Raw genomic sequence first — 24,277 nt, 5'->3', positions numbered from 1 at the left:
ATTGCTCTCCACGGGTCACATTTACAGCAAGTTTACTCCTGTCCAATTCACTTATGGCTCAGAGGAGAAGGCTGTCTGAACAGCTAGTGATACCTTCTATTTCTGTATATCCTTGAACGGTGTTGGTGAAATATTTTCATTAGGGAGTTGTACTACAGAAGGTCACCCGCTGTTCTCTGACATGAGGTATAGAGGTTTGGTTTGAAATCCTTGATATTAGTATCAATACAGTTCTCTGTGCATTTGTATAAAGGATATTATCATAATTATATGTTGACATCAACAAGCATGATGACGGTGATGATGATGATGATGATGATGATGATGATGATGATGATGATGATGAAACTTTGCTCGTATTACTTACACGGGTGAGGTCAGGGGAAACTGCCGGGCTGGCCTGAGGACTCCTTCTCACACTACCCACATCGGTCAGTCTGTGTTGGGAGTCATCCCATCTCCCATAGGCAAGATCTATGCCTCCCAGGAAAGCCAGTGACTGGTCAATAACCACTGATTTCTCATGGTGAGCCCAGAGTAATGATGTGGAAGGTACGTGGTCAGGGTGGCGGATCACCTGTCACTCAAGACATATATAAAAGTTTTCTTCCCAAATAATACATCCCAAGTTCTTCCCAAATAATGGTTCCTATAAACATTACAAATGGATGGCAAATTTCAGCAATTATATTGACAAGCAAAGTTTCAGCTTCTTTATGCTGATCCCTGATCTTAATCAAAATCTTAATCACACTTTTATTAAACAAACCATTTGAACTGATTTGTGTATATTTGAAAGATTGCTAGAAAGAAAAACAAAACTCCTGTTTTCGCTACAGACAGCTCACTGCCAAAAATAGCACAGCTCACAAGCTGGTGGCATGCAATGTGAGAAACAAGTACAGCTGCGTCTCCAGCAGGTTTTGCAGAGCCTCCAGAGGATACTGCCCCTAGCAGGTGCTTGTACACCAGTGGAGCCCAAGACTACCTCCATCCAGCTGTGGTGCTACCCATCTCCTTAGGGTGTGGGTCCCCAGCCACTTCCCAGCACCGTTCTTCTGCACAATTTCAAGCACCACTCCAATAAGATAATATGACGGTGTGTCAATCTCTTCCCAGCCTGGGGTTAGCCTGCTGCAGCGATGCGTGCCACACAGCCATGATGCCACGAAGGCTCTTCCGAATTGAAGGTGACCAAGGCAGACTGCAGCCTGAAGCTCTTAACAGGACATTCGACAAGGAACAACCTGACCATAACCAGATGAGATCTGTATGGTTTAAAACCATGTGATCTCCTCGCTTGTTGTTTTTTGTTTTTTTTTTTTGCTGTGAAGTTAGGCAAAACTCAGACATGATCTAAGTATGCTGCCACTCCCTATGACCAGAGGCCAGAAGCAAGCTGAGTGCTCCAGCACGATGCATGATATATTTTGATAGAGGCTTTGTTCTTAGTGGGATATGACTGGCTGTAGGAGTCGGATAGCAGTATTGGAGGGGAGGAGGGAGGGTAAGGCTGATGCAGGCAGACAGCTCCCCTCTGTATCACTGTCACTGGAGGAGAGGTGGCAGCTTCTAGAAACATTTGACATACTGTATGACTCACCATGATGTTGGAGTGAAGGCCCATCAGAGTCTTCTTGGTGTACTCACTGTTGAGGCCCAGGATCACTTCAACTTCTTTGTAGAGCAAGACACAGATCTTCACCCCTTGCTCCTTACATGAGAATTGGAAGACATCGAAATTCATCATGACATTCATCTTTTATTCCATCTGAGATCTTTGTAAGGTGCTGAAATTACTCACTGCTTTTCTTTTTAAGACATGGTCTAATCTCCATGTGTTACCATCTACGACAGGTCTTTTCAGGAAGATCTCCGGACTCAGCCTACAGACATCAGAGAAAAGAATTGAATACAGTACAACTGTAGGATCTTTGAAAATTGCTGCTGACGTGATCTGGGATACTAAAACTCCTGTTTTGCTAATGCAGTTACATCAGAGGTGGAAAAAACTTTGTTACTTAGCTACTAAATTTGAGGATATTATGGAATATGATTGGACTCTTACCCAGTTAAAGAGTACAAGTGTTTATTTATTTATTTATTTATTTATTTATTTATTTATTTATTTATTTATTTATTTATTTTTTCCAAACCAGCAAGGAAAATTCTATATTTAGCCTAAAACTAGTTTTTAGCATAAAATGAACAAACATACAAATAAATAAAAAGTCTGAAATTTTCATCAGATAAAAATATTTACTTTTCTTCTTCAATCCTTTGTAAATCCCATAAGCCAATTATTTTCCCTCCTTACTTCTTTAAATCGAGTACGAATTAGACACAGTACACGTACGTTTATATAAGTACACTTGTGTTGTGCTTTTCCCCCCACCTGGGATCAAGTTAATAATATATCCACATCCTCATAAATTCCACTGTTTTAAGGAAGCGATAGTTTTTATAAGATTTATAATCTTTGCATTTCTTCCAAGGCAGCCAGGTATTTACACATTGTCAAAAATATCCATATCAAATATCCCCAGGTGGAATGTGATTTAATTTCTAGAAACTAGCACACATGCTATTTTGTGCAAGCATGAGTCCTGCATTTTCCTCTACAACATCAAGGGGTGCGAAATAAGTGCTCACAGCATCGCCAAAACTAGGAACAAGTGGAATGATTGATGCTGAGTCTAATCTGTACCACCAGGCTGTGATGAAGATTTCCTCCTTTGCACCTTCTAGGGCATCAGCAATGGCATCAAAGTACCCAGCTGCATTGACAAACCTTCAAAAAAGGCATGGGAAGATTTGTTTAAAAACAGTACCAGGGTGTCTTGCAGATATTTCTGATAAAGGAATTGTTCCGACAAAGATGAGAGAGATGTATTAACTACAAGGAACTACAAAGGAACAAGATGTCGATAACCGAACTGACTCGGAGAAGCGGTCTGTAAAATATGATGGCGGAAAGTTTGATGAAAAGAAAGAAAATCTTTTTTTTTTTTTTTTTAAATGTAATTATAGAGCATTATAGTGTAGTGCATAAAGCTCAAATACACTGTGAATAATGAAACTTTACTCTTCGACATTAGATTGTTCCTCACCATTGTGCTTTAGTGTTTTCTCTGACAGGGGCAAATGAGCCATGCCGATTTTCTCTCAAGAAATCCTGACCAAACCTTTGGACAAATTCATCAATGGAGTGCCCCCACCAGTGAGCTTGCCTATAGGTGGAACACTTAATGGTAAGTGCCCTGTAATAAAGAATGAAAAGGACGAGGTGAAAATGTGAGGTGATTAAATGGTACGAATAAAGATTAACTCTGCAATGAAGTAAAGGCAAATAGTCCAGTAAACGTGCCTACAGAGATTTTCAATTGTTACACCATGCCTGACTCCGGTCTCTTCCGTCCCTATTTTGATGTGGAAACCCTTATCGTAGAGAATCACTGTCCCTACTTGGCCATCTTTTGGCTTCATGTAGAGAACAAAGGAATCTTTCACCACCAGCCATCTGAAACATGAAGCAGGCGCCTGATGAGAGCTGAGACATGAGCGAGAGCCGCTTTAGTCACCATAAGAAAACAGCTGTAATAAGCAGAAATAAGTGAACAGCCACAACAAAAGACATGCTCCGACCCTAGCGCTCAGCTAGCACCGCAACCCGAGACGTACAATTCGATTGGAGCTAAACCCGCATTATTTGCTTTTATGAGCTGTGTGAATTATGCAGGCGTAACCCTAGCTGCCTGTAAAACAGAAATCAAAACAGTGGTTCTCCTCACATGAAGATAGTTCAACAAGAGAGGGTGTTATTCTGTCCTACTTATTTCAGAGCCAGTGCTGTTTTATGCTACAACTGCAGGTCACACGCTGATGACTGTAAGTCTGTCAGCCCGAGCTGAACAGAAAACGAGGTATCGGTTCTTCTTTCTTAAAGGGAGTGGTTTGGAGCAACAACAAACATGGGCAGTATCGCATGATTTAAGAGGTGAACATTTTTTTTTTTTAAAGAAAGGATAGAGATAGTTAAATGTGTATATAGGCACGGCGTCACCTTCTGGACCAGCGATAGCACACGCTGTTGGACCCACACCAGTAACAGACTGGGAATGTGTTTCCTCCAGATTTCTTTAGGATCATTCCTTCACTTTTGACAAAGGAAATGAAAATAAATCACTCAAAATGGAAAAGAAAAGATATACATAACAAAAAGAACAGAAGTGTGTGATCTTTCTTATATCAGAGACAGTGTATCCTGGTTTCTTCTTACATTCCCTTCGGTCCAAGCTCCTCGATAAATGATATTTGACTCACTTCTAAGAATTCAAGCTGAAATCGAACACAAAAGTTGGTCATTAGTTTTAAGCTCAAAAAATTTCAAACAATCTATTGTAAACATGCATGTAAATGTTTTTTTTATCAAGTAAACATATCTTGAACCTAGCCAGATTCATCTCATATTTCACAAGGAAACGTGTAAGATTATGAAAACCCTATTTCTAGACTTTGAAACTTTTGTATTTTCGAAATCTTCTTATTTTATTGGCGAATCATGTTTTATTTTAACAATTTAATTCCAGAAAACGATCTGTGGGAAAAAAAATAAAAATATTAAGCGGTAAATATGTCTAGAAATAGGGATTATTTCTCTTAGAGTAATCTCATAATGAGAAATATTGGATAACTTTCCATTTATTGTAGATAACTTAACTTGCTAAGCTTTTCCTTTTTTTTTTTTTTTTTTTTGCAGTATACTCACTAATATTTCAGGAAATTAGGTTTGAAGTTATTCTTACAATACAAGTTTTATTGTCTACTTTTCTAGATTGGAATATGCTTTAATTCTTCAAAAAAATCTGTCTTAGATTTTTAGATGTTAAAAGTGATGGAAATCATTCGATAACCAACATAGGTAATGGCTTTCAAAGCACATCATTAATGTTATAGAGACCAACATCAAATATATTTATTTTACATAACTTACTGTTGCAGGATGATTCCTGTATAATGTTTTCTTCAAAATGTTCTTGAGATAGTCTTCGAGCTGCATCTGAAGAGTCACAAAGCTCATTACAATAATCAATAAATCAATAAAAAAAAGAGAGAGAAACATTTGCTTTTAGAATAAGGTGTAAGATTATAATGTAACTTTTCTGCTGATCAGCTGCTCCTCCTTGACTAAAGCATCGGGTCTGCGTGGCAGCGTGGGCATATGTCCTGGCCGAGACCTCCTGTGACCTTCCGCTGAACTCCTTCTGACTGAGTGACTGGGAGAGAGACATAGCCTGTAGTTTAACATTATCATTATCACCAAGTTGTTGGTTGTTCTCTGATCCATTTCGCTGTGAAGATCTGACAATCATCAGCATTGTCTATACGGTGGTGCTGTGAACACTCACAGACAGCTGGGGGGTGGGGGGGGTGAATGGTACATCTGGGACAGCTGTCAGCACAGGGCAGTGGGCTTCAATAGATGTGAGAATGTTGCACTTTTGCACTTGGACTGAATATCCCCAATTGGAAACTTGAACTTTGCTTGATCACCATGGAGAGAAGTTTTTTTTTGTTGTTGTTGTTACTTTTCAAAAATGTTTTTATTTAAAAACTATAAAAGATTTAAAAGATTCCCTTCTGAGTTCTAAGGTTGGATTTCGAGCTAAGAATAATATTAGTCTCTACAGTGCTGAAAGGCAATTAAAGGAAGTTAGTGTATTTGTGCATGTGTGTGTTTGTGTGTATAGCTTACATACGGCTCGGCAGCGGGATCTTTAATAAGGCCTTGAACTTAAGGAGCTCCTGATGAAGCATTTGAAAATGCTTGAAACGTCTCTTGATTTTCCATTTGAAGTTCCCGTAGCTTAGCTCGATAGTGTACAGATTAGGATTTAACACCTTTCAGAGAAGTTTAAAACCATGATATCATTTAAAACCAGTTCAAAATATTCCACATACAATTAAATAAGCCTTTTTTCTATGAAAGGAACATAATAATAACAATAAGAAGAAGAAGAAGAAGAAGAAGGAAAAGATCGTAGAATTTATAATTTTTATATAATATATATTCTAGAATATAATATAATCTGCATTTTCATATACACATCTTTGTAGTTAGCCTTTGGTAGATGAAAGTGATTCCTAAGTAAAAGTTTTGAAAAGCTAAAATTTCAAATGTCCCTGGTTGTGTCTGTAGATAATTGTGTCTGTTAAGATAATAAATAAGAATTTTTATCTACCCTTGTACATGTAAAGCGCTCCACCTCTGTCACCTGCACCAGGATTGGCATGTCGTCAAGGAACACCTTACAATCCAAAGACTTAAACGGACTAAACGAATATATTGCTTGAAAAGTGTGATTTCTTGATTCTGAAAAGAAGCAGGGATTATTATTATTATTATTATTATAATGATGTCACTTTATATAAAGTCACTTTATAACACATTTCTAGCCAACAACCTACAGAATACAACTGATTATAAACTCACACACACACACACACACACACACACACACACACACACACACACACACACACACACACACACACACACACACACACACACACACACACACACACACACACACACACAGTGAAAATCCACTGGTCTGATGTTGGACCTGGGTTGAGGGGAGAGAGAGGCTACAATTGAGGTCCACCAGGGTGGTAATTCATGATACCAGCTGGAGGACTATACTATTGGCACCTGGGGGTCACTACGCTCTGTTGTAGCAGATAACACAAGAATATCACAAATACTGAAACAAAACAGCAATGTACAGATAGATAACAAAAGGCGAAAACAGTAGCTGGTGTTTTATCCCTTTGATAAAGCTACATTTATTTGTAAAATCTCTACAAAGGCACAATAGTGTTGTTATGCTATGTGCCTGTCGTGGTAACACCAAGAGGTTGATTACATCCTACAGTATGCGTTCTTCTGAAATAAATTGAAATGATTTGCATGGGTTGTATTTACCACACTCCAAAATCCTTTTATACAGTGATAGTGGATTAGTGGTGATGATTTACAAGAAAATGTTTAAAAAAAATAATAAGATGTCACAAAAAATGCTCTAGTACTATGTACTCCTAAGTACACAAGGTACAAACGGTGTCATGTTGTTATTCTCACAATGCATTCCAGCTGGTAAAAATATTATAGCAGAACCTCTACTTAGTTATTGTACTCTATACTACAACCCTAAGTTACTTATACTAAGTGTTATAGCCCAGTGTTATCAGGAAAGAGCCAGTGCGAGTCCTTTCCAAACAGGTAGATGCCACACCTGAGTCTACAGAAAATAGATTAAAAAGATTAAACTGATTAAAAAGGTGAAATCAGGTGTGAATCCTGTTTGATTGGATTGAAACCCTGTACCTACATCGACCCATGGCGGATAAGAACGGACACCGCCGGTCAACAGTCATATATTATTTTCGTCATCATTTTCAGCAGCCCATCTCAATTTAATATTGACGCACTTTTTATAAGTTATATCTTTATTAGAACTTTATTATAATGTTTATTACATCTCCAGTACCAGTCAGAGTTAACCTAGTCTATTTTATTTTTCCCGTATGAGAAAGAGTTGCTGATGGAATTAAACGGTCACAAATTTAAACATAACTAGGAACAGATTAAATCTCTGGTGTCATTTTTTAATAAATAAAAGATGCTAGTGTTGGCAAATTGCTGTTATATTAAAGGAATAAAATACTTTGGGATTATTTTCCTATAACAGCAAATTTTATTCTGTTTTAAATTACTAAAGTTTGACATTAATTGAAATGTCACAAGACAAGCAGTATATTCACGCTTTAAATATCATGCATGTTATAATAACTATTTAGGAGCATTTATATGGGCCTGTGGTATCAGGTGTTATATGACATTATCATAATCATACAATGTAAGCATCAGATATTCATTGAATTTTCCCTCTTGGCATAATCATCTAAAACTCTATGGCAAAAATCATAGTAAAGGATGATGTTTAGATATCAATATGAAGATTTAGTGTACGATTAATTCTTAAAATAGAATTTGAATAAATCATGTATGACTAGCAGTGTGTAATGGAGTCAAAGACCACTATAAGAGCAGACACTGACCCTGCAGTTTGGCATCACACTGGTCCACAACCAGATCTTCTGAATTGTCCTGCAGGTCGAGGTGATCCAGACTGGTCACAAAGCCACTCGTGTCTGACTCCATCCGCTTCAGACGGAGGGGTTTCTGACGCACAGCCATTCCCTGACTCACACTCCAAATAATGTCTGTCTAGAAGCAATCACAGAAGCCCATTTTTTCCCAGATGTAATATGCTCATCTAATAAATATGGTCACAGTAGTAGTCATAAGTCATAGTCATAGTCATCTGGGGAAAAAAATAGGTTTTGTAATGAAATCTAAATCAATTTATAACGAATACATTCGGTGTGCATCATAAAAATGGGACAAGACTGTAGAAAGAATAAAGAAGAAATAAAATCCGGTTTATGCAATAACAATTCTCTTTACATTATAAAACCTCACTGCAGTTTTATTAAGAACGTGTTTTAAACACGTGTACAAATACAACAAAAAAACATCCAAGTAATGAACAGATTCAGTCTACTGTTATGACCTGTCATAACCTGCTAGATATAAATATGTAATCAATAATTTTATTACTAAATATCAATATGATGATGATGATGTATATTATTTATTCCAATAAAGAAGTGTGATTTCTAGGTGTTTAAGCATAAATCTGAACATCCCTGTTTGTTTAATTCCTTAGCTTTGCTTCTAGTGTCTATGTGACAATATTACGTTGTTCTCAATTAGCTCTATTTCACTAGTAATTTCTTTAGTAAATACCCATTTGCACAAAAAAAAACAAAACAACAACAACACTTGGCTTGCAGCCACTGATCATTGCCCCCTCATGCAAAATGCATGAAGTATGGATTTCATATCTGCTGGCTGTAGTGTTCAGCTCTCTGTTACGCTCAGGGAGAGAGCTGTTAATGAGGGGGCATCTCCCCATCTCTCCACGCCAGCAACCATGCTATTGGTCCGAGTGCAAAGTGACATTCTGGCCATCAGAAAATGAGAGGATGTAATGTTTTCTGATCCCATGCAGGGTGATAGACATTGATTTCGCATGATTTAATGGAACGTGTACTCAAGGAAAGGCCGAGCTTAAATGCCACGACAAATGTGGCTTGAGGAGATGTCACATGACCCCTGAACCTCTTTGTACAATGAATTTGAACAGCTACAATAAACTGTTCAGATGATCTCTCTCTCTCTCTCTCTCTCTCTCTCTCTCTCTCTCTCTCTCTCTCTCTCTCTCTGTGTGTATGTGTGTATGTGTGTGTGTGTGTGTGTGTGTGTGTGTGTGTGTGTGTGTGTGTGTGTGTGTGTGTGTGTGTGTGTCAGTGAGAGAAGGATTTTGTGCTTTATTTCACCTGTCATTGCTCCACTAAAATAGAGAATCTCCCTAATAGCTGTGTTAAGGCACACAGTGCCGCAGGGAGCGAAAGAAACCTAAACCCACTTTGCTCTCTTCACTAAAATAGATTTCTAACTCCATCAGCTAGAGACACACAGGCACTATGGGAAAGTGTGTGTCCAAGATGGCTCAGCAAAACCCAAACCAACCAATGAAACCAATAATAATCGGCATCCTTTAGCAATGGCAACAGCACAGCGGACGTTTAGATTAAAGTGCTTCTCCACGCTGTAATTGGTTGGCCAAATTAGCAGAATCACATACACTTATTAACACGTTCACGAGGTGCAACTAAATTGCATGGAACACATAATGTTTGCTGAACAAAGAGCCTTCTTTGGCATAAAATTAGGCGCCCCTGTAGAGCACATTAAGTAGATAAAAATTGCACAAACAATTAAGATGTGCTGAGTTGAAGATCCCTAAGCAACATGAAAATTAGTTCATTAGGTACAGATGAGGCAGATGTTTCCCCAACATATTATTTCATTTTGCGAACCCAGTTCAGGTATTTACAGTGTGTGACAATTTGGCACAAAAATAATTATCGTGTTGTTAACTGACATATTCAAATCTGTTCTTTGGAATTGTTGTACTGTAAACGTGTTCATGTAGAAAACTTCTCTATCTAGAACGTAATAATGTCCGACTCATTTGGATAAATATATTTTCTTTTGAGTGTTTTATTCATTATTACTAAATATACACTTAGATACCATTGTCAAAACTCAATTACGCCTACTAAATGTATTTTTTTCGAAGCTCAGCCATATATAGAGACCAGCAAATATAGAATATTATGATCTTGATAAAATTGCATTCTAGGTATCCATGAGTCTTGGGAATTATATTTTGCACTGTGAATATCACAGAATAGACACTGATATACAGTCATTAATTTACTTGAGTGTGGGTTTGGGTTAGTTAACCTTTTGATATTTTTATTTTCCCTCAAGAGTGTTATATAATGGCAATGCCAGCTTCTACTCTTTGCAGAATGTGAACTCTTTAACAAGAACTGAACTTTCTGAGAAGGTCACCAATAATATGTGTAGTAACACCTCTGTAATAGGGACAGAATCTGCTTGAAGGTGGTGTTGGTGGTGGTGGTGGTGGTGGTGGGGTGCATTTCTTATAATAATTCCTATGGTCTCTAGTATAAAAGCCATAATAATGTCTAACCATCTGAGGAGGTTTAATTACGTATTTAGTCATTCTTATGGCATGGATATGAGGAGCCAAAAGTCTTCTTGTTGACATCAGAATATAACAATATACATACAAATAAAATATTGCATATTCTTGAATTCTTGAGATAATTATGTTTCTATACTAATATTAATACCCCCCCCCACACACACACACACAAACAGACTTACACAAACAGACACATTTCGAGTAGACTCTAATTTATTCTGTACTGAAATAAATTGTTCAGGAAATGCAGTTGAGCAGGGTTTATATTAATTATATTACACTGCACAACTGTTTCCCTCACTTTAACCTAGGGTAATGCAAAATGAATATATTGATTTAGCTCTAAATATTATGTACATCACTATAATCATGTATGTGACACAGAATTCAGATCAAGATATTACAAGATAATAATTACTCAGTGCAAGGCTCTCTGTGATACGACCGAAGGAGAACGGTTCATTAAACATGAAGAGATTATATATTATTCTGCACAGCGTTTGCTCAGTGTAATTCAGCAGCCACTATGTCATAGCACATTTATTTATTACTGCTAAATCACATCAAGAGCAAAGACATGAGCCTGAAACAGCAGGAAGTCAGGATGAAGAGAAAGACAGAGAGCTCCTACCTCTCCAGAATCATGCGAATTCAGTGCTGGATGATAGACAGACTTTTCTTCTCTCTAGCCTTCATAAAGACATTCTGGCTCTACACTGTTCCTATATCAGTTCTAGGCAAGTAACACCCCTGAATTCAACCAGAATTATAAAGGACTTGATCCTATTTACAGCTCCTACAATGTTTCATTGAAGCTAGGAGTAAAACAAGGGTACTATTTCACAGGCAGCTGAAAGCCCCTATTGATGGAGTAAAGTGTTGTTTAGAAATGTTTGTACCAGGAATCAGATAGCTACTGCTATTCTCTGTGATGTCAGGCAGATTAGACTCCATGTTCAAGAGCTGAATACATTCCCTGGGACTGGCTATTGATGGGTTCGCCTGGTATTTACGTTGCAGATCGAGAAGCTGTGCTGATGCAGCAGTTCTGATGTGTCAGCAGTTTAAATGATAGGGGGCGAGTTTGGATAGTGATCAGTATGCTTATGACAGACAAATGTCAAAACGTACACCACAGTTAAAAATGTATATGTTAAATGTATAACGTATATATGTTTCATAGCCTGTGTGGAGCATTCAGGAGTGAGGACAGTGATGGGATTGCTTACACACAGTTCAGTTCAAACATCTACTATGAATAAACTGTTTACAATACTAAATAGATACAAAAGACAAAGTTAGTTTTGCTTAAAAAACAACCATTTTGCAGACTCGCAAAATAGACAAATACAAATAGTATTTACTTTGCGTGTATACATGTTTTTTTTATGATTTCTTTTGGTTTGGTTTCACTAAAACTCTTTCTTTAGGTGAACCACCACCACCACCACCACATTGTTCTTCAAGGTCACGTGAGGATCTATTGTCATTGCTAGTAGTTTGTGCGCATGCGCAAGAATATAGACTCGGTTGAATCTCAAACGGTTCCTCGATTCCTATGTTAGTGCACTAAAACAGGCGACAGATGCGTGTTTTATACACCCTATCGAGTGCAGAGTTTTGTGAGGTAGGATTGAACGCAACCTCAGACATGGACGAATTCTGCTAGCGTTTATCCACGCGTCTGTTCTTCATAAAAGCGGTTGTGTTCATGATTATTACACGTAAAAGCGGTTTATACGAGTTCAGTAGTGTGCTGTAGACAGTGTGTTCAGTTTGTGTGTGTTTGTAAACCGTCGTCTGATAAACATGTGTTACGCTCGTCTGGAGACGCTTAGTTAGTGTCTTTGCAGACACGTTGACACTAGGATTAAGCTGTAATATGTTTCCTGTGAAGCGTTATGAGAGCTAGTTGTGCTGTGGTATATGTTTACAGCTAGCACACTGTTAGCCGTTGGTGCTAACACGTCACCTGGTTGTGTAGCGCGAGCTCTTCACACGTCTGTGATCTGACATGTAGAGGTAGGCGTGTCACACAAAGCACAAACTTTCACATTATCATCTAGAATAAGGCTAGAAAACATTTACCCACCTAACAGCTTACATATTAGACATGTACAGTATTACTGCTATGTCCTACAATTATTACATCCTTGTTTCACGTGTTTTCACGTGTTTTGTTTAACCTTGAATGACTTGTGTCTTATTTCTAATTGTTATGTTCTTCATTTGTGCCACAAAAAAAAGCCTTATTTATTTTATGATGAAATTAGATATGGCCCACTTGTAGCTCTTAGGCAGATACCTGTCAAATAAATAAATAAATAAAAATAATAATAATAGTGGATTGGGTTACAAAGGAAAATATACTGGATATAGGATCCTGTAATACAGAGCAAAGATAGACATTAGATCTGAGCAAGATTAATTTTTTCTTCTAGGTTGGAACTGTTTACGTATAAAATAATTCTATGTATTTATTTTTTAGATATTGTTGGATTATTATACACCGTAAGTTGTGTGACAGAGTTTAACCATTTCTAAGCTTGGTAGTTAACAATAACAGCTGCATGTCATGTGCCATTGAGATGAGATTCCATCTCGGCTTTAATGTCTTAACTTCTTTTTATCAACAAGTTGTATTTTCTCAGTTTTCTACATTTCTACCCACGGTGCCCTTTGATTGCCCGCTGGCTGAGTGGTTAACTGTTATCTCCTCTGTCACTGTCCATACTAACACCATACGATACACCAAGTCCTGTAGACTGTGCTGTATAGATGTGTTACATTGTGGAGCTTTGAATCCAGTATTTATCTGCATTAGTGCTACATTCTATTCCTCATGTGTTAGAAGCTAATAGCAAAATCTTACCATTTTATTTACATTAGAGATGGCTGCATATTTTTGTCCTATTCAAGGCCAGTGTTACTTTGCTAACAGTGTCCCTCTGTGATATCAGTTAACCTGTCACAAGAGTTAAGAAGGTACAGCACACATCGCAGTGTTTATATTATACCGCCATGTATAGTTGGTGACTGCCGGTTCCTGTGTGTTTAGTGTGTGCGATAAGTAGATGGCGAGACAGTCGGAGAAGCAGTGGAAGGTACAATGGCGCTGTGTGAACCACACTGGGATCAACACATCCCCTGGCCAAAGAGCCGAGCTCTGCAGTCGCGCCTGCTTGTGGCCTCGGTGGCCCTGATTTGCTTTATAAACAGCTACGATGGAGACTTTGTCTTTGATGATTCAGAAGCTATAATCAATAACAAGGTATTGTCTGAGTTTAACTTCATGCACAATTAAGATGTGCCGTATCCAGTGAACAGTACTCTGTTTATTATTTGTTGAACTAAGAAACAGAGAGTAGGCTTGTTGATCTCTGTTTGAACTTTCTGCATGTATTACGCTTGGTGTTTTATGACAAACCACTGTGTCATTTGAACTGATTTCCAGGACCTAAACCCAGACACTCCTCTGAGTAATATCTGGAAAAATGACTTCTGGGGAAGCAACCTGAGCAGCAACTCCAGCCACAAATCCTACCGGCCTCTGACTGTTCTCACCTTTAGGTAAACTTACCTGCCCTTCTTCTCTGCACGGGAATCTGAAAGGTTGTAACTCCTTCCTCACCATGGCATTGACACTGAGTGACCTGATCATTAACATAACATTACAGGCTAGCCTGCTTATATGAAATAGTTTTAAATGACCTTGCATAATTTAAAGACGAATGGTTGGAAGTGCAATTTTATTCTCAGTAGGAAATCAGAAGAGGTGGCCTCAAGTACTTCCTACGTGGAAGAAGCAATAATTGGTATTAAATTGGGATGCTGCATATATTGTCTTTTCTTATGTAAATTTCTTCTAATTTCTGTATTGGTTTTGCCATTTGAACTCGGCTACAAGGAATTTCTGTACAAGGGTTATTTAGTCTAGGCCTTGTCTCATGCTGGTAATGAGGCTGATGCTGTTTTGCATATGTTCCAGATAATGGCTCATTTGACTGTTCCCTCGTGCAGCTTTTGTAAGGTTCATATGAACAAAGTCAACAAAAAAAAATTGCACAAATCTGGATGTGGTGTATATGTACTACTTATGCTAATATAAACGTAATGAAGCTGCAAGCATTTATAATGTGGTGATGTTTCAAAGCATTTGCACTTTTTACAAGTTAAACAATAATTCTGTAGAAAATTACAAAGGAATATGTGTGTGTTTTTTATCATGACGTCATCTGGCAATCCGTGGAGATCCACCTGTGATTGTTCTGAATTGTCTGGGGTAATCAGTTTAAAAAATTATACATATGATACTACGGTGCTATAAACAAATGCATATATACTGTATATAGATATACAGATTTATATAAAAGGCTATACAGAGTTTTACATCTTTATTTTAAGTGAGATTAATTGTTTATTTATACAGAATTGTTCTACTGTAGCACTAAGCTTATCACTGAACAGAAAAAAAAGATGATGGAAACACATACTGAGCATGCATTTTGTTTATTTTATTTGTTTATTACTTAGTTACTGTCTAAGACTAATTTAATGTTACATGTTGCTCGTAAAAGACCCATAATGCAGACTTGGTGAAAGGGTGGCACCAGGATATGTCTCACATGATGATGTGGATGATAAAAAAGCTACATTTTGATCAGATTGCCAGGCTGGGTTAGTTACAGTGATGTGTTTTACAGTCTGCTGTATTGACATGACTGTGTTGTCTGCAGGCTTAACTACCTCTTGGCTGGTGGTCTGCATCCGGTGGGTTTCCATGTGCTTAATATCGGCCTCCACTGTGTTATCTCGGCGCTAATGATCGATGTCTTCGCAATATTAATTGCTGGTTTGGCCTGCAACGGGAAAGCTAAGCGACCTGCACATCTTCCGAAGGCATCTGTCTTGGCTGCGTTGTTCTTTGCTGCACACCCGGTTCATACAGAAAGTGTAAGTAGAGAAGAAGACATGACTCAGCATTCTGTCTCTTCCAGTAAACGAACATACTACAATTGCAACGCTGCCTGGAAACTGTATAAAACATACTTAATAAAGCCTCACTCGGTGGGTGTGCATTTCTGAGGTGTGCATTGGGGTCGATCATCTCTGCTAATGGCTACACAATAGCTGCTTTAACCTGCGAAGGATGTATCAAATAGAACAACGTCCATTGAACTGGATGTTGAGGCATGGGCTATTCCACCGACTGGCTTCTTTAATCAGGTACAGAAAGGCTAGTGAAGGAACCGGTGGGGGAGCTTCAGAAAGACCACTGACTTTGGCCTACTGGATTTATCAAAGGATATACAACCATTGCCCCAGGACTCCAACCAGGGCCAACCGCAACTCTCTAATGAGGGGGCCTCCTGCCTTCGTCATTAACTTGGCACCTCCAGAAATGCAAGCAATTTCACAGGCCAGAGGGCAGCGGAAGTTTTAACCACTGTACAAACAAAAGGCAATTTAGGTGGTTGTAAAATCTTTGGCTGCTTCAGAAATGACTGCCCTTTTGCAAAGCATTTAGTTAAATGGCTGTTTGTTTTATATAATGAACCACAGAATGTTCTTAAGCAATGAAGTTTCTTAAACAGCTAGTATTATCTTTTTAAAGTCTCTTTAATGTGTGATGCTGTTCTGTGTGTTTGCTAAAGGTGGCTGGCATTGTGGGTCGGGCAGACCTCCTGTGTGCCCTGTTTTTCCAACTCTCTTTTCTTTCATACTGCAGAGCATTTCAGGGTGAGTGAAAAAGTGGAGACACTGCTTAATTATTCGCTTTTCCATTTTACTATATAACGTAAGTTGTTATGGTGACCGTTCCCCCCCCCCCCTGTCCGTGTTTAGCTGGTGACAAGCCTGAAAAATTCTCAGTGTCATGGATAATAGTCAGTCTTCTGCTCTGTGCTGTGGCTATGCTATGTAAAGAGCAAGGAATTACAGTTTTGGTATGTATATAGACATCCATACATTTGTCCATGCATGATTCTTTTATATAAATGATTTGTAATGCCATATATATATATATATTTTTTTTTTTTTAGGGAGTGAACGCTTCATTTGACATCCTTGTGATCTCCAACGTGAATATCTATGACCTGACTCGCAGACTTCTAGTGGCAAAGAGAGCCAAAGATGTCAGTCTTTGTCACTCACAACATACAGACTTACTAGGTGATATCATAAAGACAGTTTGGATTGATGCTGTTGTGTTTCTTTACCCAATTTTTGTTCAGGTTATTGAGAAGGTCAGAAATGGATTGCTGCTCAGACTGGCTCTGCTGCTTTTGGGAGGCTCCTTGCTTTTGTTTGCAAGGTGGAGGATTATGGGTACAGGGCCTCCTGCCTTCACCGAAGTAGACAACCCAGCATCCTTTGCCGAAAATGTTTTTTTTAGGGTAATGTTTTTGTGTTTTGGTTTTATCCTATTAAAAGTTTATTTCCTAGCAGGTAACAATTAATTTCTCAGTGTAGTTGTTCTGTACTGTGCATGTACTGGATTTCATTCCAGTAGATAATTTGTCATTATTATAGCAGTCATTGCCCTCTTCTCTGCCTGAACCTTGTACCAAATCGTCAGTTGTTTTATCTCTCTAGCACAGTGTCTTGACAGATCTTTTTTTTTTTCATGTTCCTCTCGTTTGCTGCACCTTTGATGGTGAACACCTCCTGTTCTCTTTGATTGGCAGATTGTGAACTATAATTACTACTACTCCTTGAATGCATGGCTGCTGCTGTGTCCCTGGTGGCTGTGTTTTGATTGGTCAATGGGCTGTGTACCTCTTATTAAATCAGCCGGTGACTGGAGAATCGTCTGGCTGCTGCTGCTGTGGGCCTGCTTGATTGGCTTGATAAGGCAAGCTCTGTGCTCCCCAGACAGCAGCGAGAGAAGGTGAGAATCGCACAATCTCTTAACAGCATTTTCCACTCACTCAGTGGGTGGAAATGCAGCTTGAGCTTCTACTACACACGCTTTGGTTAAATGGATTGTTGGGGGGTGGCATTTGAGTTTAGATGGAACATATTGTGCTCATTTCTGTAAACACTTGGTCAAAATATTTATTAAAGTGCTTAGTCCGTGTTAAATAAACGTAAAGTAGGCTCTAGTGCAAAGAGCATCTTTTACAGTATTATTTGTATGGTAATTCAAAGTAGCTAGAGAGATAACATAAAGAATAGCTAAAATTGCTTTCCTGAATTATTGATCAAAATGTTTCCCCCCTCAGGTGAGCTGTAAAATGCTAAGCTGTAACTCGCTGCCTTGGCTTAGCCCTGCTAAACGTAATGAAATTGTGCTTCTTTAAAATTGATGAACCATAAAATAGCTCATTCACACAGCTTAAAAGTGATCTCTATACAGCCTGATCATAAGATGACATCTGTGTCTGTGTTTGTTGTCAGGACTCTGACGTTTGGTTTGGTGCTGCTGGTCATCCCTTTCCTGCCAGCCAGTAATCTATTCTTTCGTGTTGGCTTTGTGATAGCAGAGCGGGTTCTGTACCTCTCCACCGCTGGTTATTGCCTCATCCTGGCCTACGCAGTGGCTTACTGCTGTTGGCGCTGGAAGAGACCCAAGGTGCGCATCCTGCCCTATGACATATCTCTCTCCTTCTTCTTAATCTCCACCCTCAGGCCATACTTCATTGTAACTAATTTTGCTTTCAGTTCAAGCTCTCAACACCATACAGTCCTGTTTAATGTGCTTTTTTTTAATGCGCTTGTCTGATACATCCCTAACACCCACCTGCAGAAGCTGCTGCAGGCAGCCATGTTGGCCCTGCTGGGTGTCAATGTGGCACGCTGCGCCTTGCGCAGTCAGCAGTGGAGGTCTGAGCAGAGCCTCTTCACCAGTGCCTTGTCTGTCTGCCCGCTCAACGCTAAGGTAAGGCCATTCTCAAGTCTATATTTTTTTCTATATTTACTTCCTTTCATACACCATTCTCTGACATACAGTACAAAGGAAGAGTGCTGTGGCTAGCCATCAATAAATAAATATATAAATAAATCAAATTCTCTGAAACACAACAGGGTCTGAGCAATAAAACTGATGACCTTTTCTGGCTCTCCTGCTTCCTTCTGCAGGTTCATTACAATGTTGGCAAAAACCTCGCTGACCGAGGCAACCAGAGTGCTGCAATCAAGTACTACAGGGAAGCTGTGAGGTACGTGCTGAGAAATATATTTTATGAGCAGCCAGCAAACAAGGCCTTTGTAACATTCAGCACTTTATTCGGAAAAAAACGCTGATGTCGCTAATCGAAAGTGAGAAACACAAATATTCAGCTAACAGCCTATCTATGTACTCTGTATGTAAACCGATATCCATTACATTTCTATAGGTTGCACCCAAAATACGTCCATGCCATGAACAATCTGGGAAACATACTGAAAGAACGGAACGAGCTGCAGGAGGCAGAAGACATGCTCTCTACAGCTGTGCTCATCCAGTATGTGAACAAAAGATTAATGCAATCCAACATGCAGCGATTTGTCTAAAAATGAATGCTGATCATTTTTGTGATGCCTTTCATTCTTTACGTCTTCTTGACTTTCTGGAGGCCTGATTTTGCTGCTGCTTGGATGAATCTGGGAATTGTGCAGAACAGCTTAAAGAGGTTTGACGAGGCAGAGAAAAGCTATTGGAATGCTATTAAATTCAGGAAGAAGTATCCAGATTGCTACTACAATTTGGGCCGATTGGTGAGAGTTGTGATTTTGCAGTGTTTTTTAAATGTCATTTTTAATAATAGTCACTCTAAACTTATTAAAATAACATTCAGAAGCATTATTATCACTTTTTATAAACAACCACTAGTGATGGTGATCAACTGAATTTGTTCAATCTGAACTGCCTGTTGATTAACGATCGTTTGATTGATTGATTTTTAACAGTATGCCGATCAGAATCGCCACGTGGATGCTCTGAATGCTTGGAGGAACGCCACAATGTTGAAGCCTGATCACAGCCTGGCATGGAATAACATTGTTATATTACTGGATAACACCGGTAAGGTTCGAGTAGCAAAGACAGCTAAGGTGTCACTCTGAGAGGCTTGTTTGTGTTTCATTCGATCTCATTTCAGTTTTGTTTGCATAGCTCTTTCAACAACGGACGCTATCGCAAAGCAGCTTTATGGGATTATAAAAATTCTGGAAGTTACAGAAAACTTTTACAATCATCCTCTAAAGTAAAAGAAAATCAAGTGAGGGAACAAAGTGCCTCTTTAGTCTATTGCCTAATAGTGGCACAAATATCAGTGAGATACCAAGCGATACATCATGGAGACATGGAAATATATACGGTAAAATCTATAGGCGAACGCTAATCATATATCATTACAAAAATGTCACTCCGCTGACTCACCAGCGCACAGTTGGTTTTTAACCGTAATGAGCAGGGTAAAATCCGAAAGGATGTCACCTAATTATACTCCTCCTTAATGTATTCATTCTAACCCCCATGCTCTATATAATTGCACTGTTCTCTGCCAGCACTTAGGATCAGAGAAATACCAAGAATATATCTTCATGCCTTGTTTTTATATGTGCGTAACAATCAGACCATCCAGACCTGCATCTTACATGTGGTGTGTGTGGATTCATGTGAAACGGAATATCAGGTTAATTATGCTTTTGCCATGAAACGTGATCTACATTACGAGAACACTACTTCATTTGGAACGGCGATTATTTGTAGATAACTGTATGCATGTAAACATGATTATTGTTACACAGACATTGTGATTTCAGTGTTTAACGTAAAGCGGTTGAGCGATGTCATGGCATCGTGATTGGAGAGTGTCACGTGTAACCTGAGCATGGGTTCTTATTAGAATTACCTTTGACCCCACAGTGGGAAAGAATATGATCCCAAATCAAATCATTCACTTTTTTTTTTTTTAATCCCAACCTCCTCCTTAGTGTGCGAGGTGTGAAGCTCCATTCTACAGATGCTGAGCATCAGGTGCACTCAGACACATGGGGTCCCCTCACATAATTAGTCCACCCTTTAAACCAATTAGTTTTTCTTCTTTATTTTTTTGCTCCTTGTCTGATTACAGGCCAGGTCATTAACTCAAGTAGCTATTCTCTTGTGCTCTTATGCAGCCTAATAATATCATTAACATACTCCAGTTGCGTTCTTGTAGTTTTTGTTAGTTTTGCGTGCATGTTTGCACAAAGATAATCATCTGGAGAGTTTTGGTATTGGAATCATGATCAAGTAAATGGACCCCAGATGTAATAAGCACCCTACAAAGTTATACTGGAATAGAAGAAATCATCAGTGCTTGAAATTTATGGATGAAATCTTTGTGCACTGTTTTAAAGCCAATCTAGCTCGGTTGTGTGGATAATGGCCTGCTTTTTTATACAGAACCCATTTAAGCACACACCTTTCCCAGCCAGGTTGATGCACACCCCAGCGCTTTGGCTCTCTTTCACATTTTCATGCCAAAAAAATAATAAATTTCCTGGCACTGAGAACCTCTTCCTCTGCATTTTTAGCTTCGTCTTATCTCAAGGTCCCACAACATAAGCTACAAAAAAACACTGGAAATGAACTGATTCTGGTCCTTGGTCACTTCTGCAAAATGCCTGAACTGGGCAAGAAGGATGAGACGACACGCCCGAGTGCAAAGCATGAGTCACGTTCAAGCTCCTGTGGTGGAGGAGAATCTCTGCTGCTCATGAATTAGTTAAGGGGCAGCCAGTATGATGGGAACTGTGACTCTGTCGACTCTCTGTTCAAAGCCAGTTTTGACAACCCAGATCAATAAGTCAGTAGCCCTTGTGTTGAACCCTAATTAGAAAACTAAACCAGTAGGAGGGGGAAAAACTCGTCTGGACATTACCGACAAATGTAAGGCTCCTGTTTAGGCAGCAATTGTACTGTAAATGTCATTGTAAGCTTCTTTTAAAACGCTACCTCAGAATTTCAAATCCTTAATGTTTTTGAACTTGCTTTTAAACACAGAGTCACCGAAACAAGGCTGTATTTTAATATTTAAAAGAGTTATGGTGGGGCCCGATAAGTGTGTTTGATGTCTCTTAATTAATTTTGGCAAGTTATTTTCTCCATTTGATTGTAGGCAATTTGGCTCAAGCAGAGATGATAGGAAAAGAGGCTTTGAAGATACTACCTAAAGACCACACAATCATGTTTTCATTAGCCAATGTGCTGGGGAAGCAGCAGAAATACAAGGTATGTTTTTCTAACCGCTTCGTTTTTCTCATCCATCAAATGTGCAGTTAGAGCAAGGACAGTCTTCAAACCATTTCACAATAAAGAAAAATAAATGTCATCTTACTAGTTCAAAGACTTTCAATTAAAACTAGTTGTGGCAAACATACCATTACCGCAAGTTCGTTTTCTCTTTAGGAGTCGGAAGGTTTCTTTCTAAATGCACTGAAGATCAGTCCCAATGCTGCCAGTTGCCATGGCAATCTTGGTAGGTTTTTCATTTCTGTTGAAATGTATCAGGGTTCATCTCTGCAAGATATTGTCTTTAGAAGTCTTTTTCTTTCTTTTGTTTGTTCTGTTTGCTGCTGGCATAAATCGATGAACAAAGCTGGATACCACTGATCAGTTGTCCAGACTTAAAGGAGGCTAATGATGGATTATTGTAATGTTTCTGGTATTAAGGGACTGTGTATTTTGTGCTGTTGCAGCTGTTCTGTACCACCGCTGGGGGAAGCTGGACTTGGCTAAGAGGCATTATGAGCTTGCTTTAAAACTGGATCCCAGTGCTCCCGGGACCAAGGAGAACTACAACATGCTGAAACGCAAGTTAGAGCAGCAGCAAAGGACAGTTGGTTAAATTGGGCTTTGATACGAAATGCAGCGACTGCCACTTTTGTATGAAGTCCATGCCAAGAAACAGATTAAAAGAGACTGTCCTCATTTATAGTGTGTACTTTTGTATGGTAACAGTGTGTGTTCCAAATGTAAATGAAGACGGCTGGTGTCAATTCAGTGATATGTGTTTGGAGGTCAGAGCTGTGGCTTTGTAGCAGAATAAAGTTCTTCCCTTACATGTGGCCCTTGGTGTTAAGGAATGTGGAACATATCCACCATCTTTTATTCTTGTCTTTCATCTTAGACACAATGTTATGTCAGCTGTCCTTCTATTTATTAGTCTATTTGACTTTGTAATTGTTACGCATGTTACCATTGGCCACTGATCAAGAATGTGCTAGTCATACTGACAAATTGTATTTTAAAACCTCAGCACCCATGAGTGAGCCACATAGCTATGAGATTACATTGGTTTTTGTTAGCCTCCACATTCCACAGTGTCAAATGTGTTGGTGAGTATGGATCATAATTCCTTAATCCTCTCCAATCCTTCTGTGGTTAATCGAGGAAAGGTGTTTTGCAAGTGTGCATCGCTGTTGTGCAACAGCCCAAGGGTCACCCCAAGCAGGAAGTCGGCGGCAATGGCAGAAAAGAAAACAACACAGCATAGAGAAGAAGCTTCAAAGGAGGCAGGACGCCATCCCCAAGGGGCATCTCACACATGCTGGCTCTTCTTGAAAGTAAGTGCTGAGTGAAGGCTGACCCCAGGACACAACTTCTGTCAACAAGTCCGCTCCTCAGTTGAAAGTTCAGCACACTTCTATTTTTTCACCTGCTTCCTCCCACCGCCAGGGAACATACAAAGAGCATTGCTGGTTTCGCAAATACGCCGTGGTAGTAGAGGTCAGTTTGTTTTAACAGCGTGAGCCACAGGTGTTTAAGGTACATTCAGAAATGGTGTAGATAATGATAATGAAGAAAGTAATCATGCATCACTGATAAGTACAATATTGAGTATAAATCACTATAATAAATTATACCACAATTATTTCCTATCCATAATGTTTGATTCTAAAACTGTTTAAACTTACTGTGACTGCGCTGGGATGTTTCACTGTGTTCGCCATGTAAAACTACTAATTTAAAACAGCTACTACAGTGATTTTGGTGACATCAGTGAAAAAGACAAACAATACATTTTCCTTTAATGTAACTTTTGACTTAAAATCCGAAAAGGAATGAGGGAAATATTACCAATTACTGTAACGGGAATATAAAAATCAATGCGAGCTAGGTCGTCAAGGGGCTATAAATTGATTGTGGCTTTTTTAGGATCCATTTCTATGTACAAATAAAAGAACTGGCCACGTTGTGTTGTCAATGTCATGACCATATCGATCTATGGTGAACACGGCAAGTTTACGATCTTGGTGATCTTGCACTATTTCAACCATGATGAAAGCTACAACCCATCTGTGATCCAGCACCCTATGCGGTTTCCTTCTACGCTGTTAACATGAACAAAACGTTGCAAGTACTGTATTTAGTGAGATCATGAGTTCATTTTCTCTTCTACTTGCATTGATTCCAAACAGTTATGGAAATGGTGTTGAACAGATGATCTTGAAACATCTCAAGTACTTGTGCTTTAGATCCAATGCCTGGCAAACTTCCAACTGTTTGTAGACATGTTACAAATGTTATTATTTCCCCATTTTTACCTTATTTATCCATGACTTTATTTGTGAAGGTCAACATCATCTCCATGTTTTTTTCC

The 24,277-nt window shown here is 38.9% G+C and overlaps 2 protein-coding genes across 9 annotated transcripts in view; one reads left to right on the top strand and one right to left on the bottom strand.

Annotated features, from left to right (window-relative positions):
• The window catches only part of si:ch211-168k14.2 (phospholipase D1), a 25,137-nt gene extending 13,487 nt beyond the window's left edge, over positions 1-11,650 (bottom strand). For 2 of the 6 annotated variants that reach the window (XR_003443723.2, XM_027166032.2), the window contains exons 1-14: positions 11,338-11,650; positions 8,122-8,290; positions 6,243-6,373; positions 5,756-5,901; positions 5,159-5,276; positions 4,994-5,059; positions 4,280-4,338; positions 4,064-4,156; positions 3,368-3,520; positions 3,111-3,260; positions 2,708-2,791; positions 1,805-1,886; positions 1,604-1,714; positions 368-577 (exon numbers count right to left, since the gene is read on the bottom strand). Coding sequence is in view for 5 of the 6 variants with exons in the window: in XM_027166032.2 (XP_027021833.2) it covers positions 368-577; positions 1,604-1,714; positions 1,805-1,886; positions 2,708-2,791; positions 3,111-3,260; positions 3,368-3,520; positions 4,064-4,156; positions 4,280-4,338; positions 4,994-5,059; positions 5,159-5,276; positions 5,756-5,901; positions 6,243-6,373; positions 8,122-8,260 (1,542 nt within the window). In the remaining variant the exon portion in view is untranslated. The remainder of the gene's footprint in view (positions 1-367; positions 578-1,603; positions 1,715-1,804; positions 1,887-2,707; positions 2,792-3,110; positions 3,261-3,367; positions 3,521-4,063; positions 4,157-4,279; positions 4,339-4,993; positions 5,060-5,158; positions 5,277-5,755; positions 5,902-6,242; positions 6,374-8,121; positions 8,291-11,337) is intronic. The other 4 variants (XM_027166031.2, XM_047814941.1, XM_027166025.2 and 1 more) reach the window with 4 other exon arrangements.
• Positions 11,651-12,195: 545 nt separating this feature from the next.
• tmtc4 (transmembrane O-mannosyltransferase targeting cadherins 4) lies at positions 12,196-22,736 on the top strand. Of its 3 annotated transcripts, XM_027166047.2 has the most exons (19): positions 12,196-12,333; positions 12,643-12,728; positions 13,765-13,977; positions 14,161-14,276; positions 15,443-15,659; positions 16,361-16,445; positions 16,551-16,651; positions 16,748-16,840; positions 16,940-17,101; positions 17,393-17,595; positions 18,105-18,279; positions 18,454-18,585; positions 18,786-18,865; positions 19,043-19,150; positions 19,262-19,403; positions 19,596-19,710; positions 21,794-21,906; positions 22,084-22,153; positions 22,374-22,736. In XM_027166047.2, the coding sequence occupies exons 3-19, from the start codon at positions 13,816-13,818 to the stop codon at positions 22,520-22,522; spliced, it is 2,223 nt and encodes a 740-aa protein (XP_027021848.1). In that variant the 5' UTR covers positions 12,196-12,333; positions 12,643-12,728; positions 13,765-13,815; the 3' UTR covers positions 22,523-22,736. The 3 variants fall into 3 exon arrangements, with proteins under 3 accessions (XP_027021848.1, XP_027021850.1, XP_027021847.1); XM_027166049.2 differs by lacking the exon at positions 12,643-12,728 and having other exon boundaries at positions 12,210-12,333; XM_027166046.2 differs by lacking the exon at positions 12,196-12,333 and having other exon boundaries at positions 12,340-12,728.
• The last annotated feature ends 1,541 nt before the right edge of the window (positions 22,737-24,277 follow it).

Source organism: Tachysurus fulvidraco, chromosome 6, assembly GCF_022655615.1.
Source record: "Tachysurus fulvidraco isolate hzauxx_2018 chromosome 6, HZAU_PFXX_2.0, whole genome shotgun sequence".
In the NCBI taxonomy this organism is placed as follows: domain Eukaryota; kingdom Metazoa; phylum Chordata; class Actinopteri; order Siluriformes; family Bagridae; genus Tachysurus; species Tachysurus fulvidraco.
This window is presented reverse-complemented; position numbering and strand designations above follow the sequence as displayed.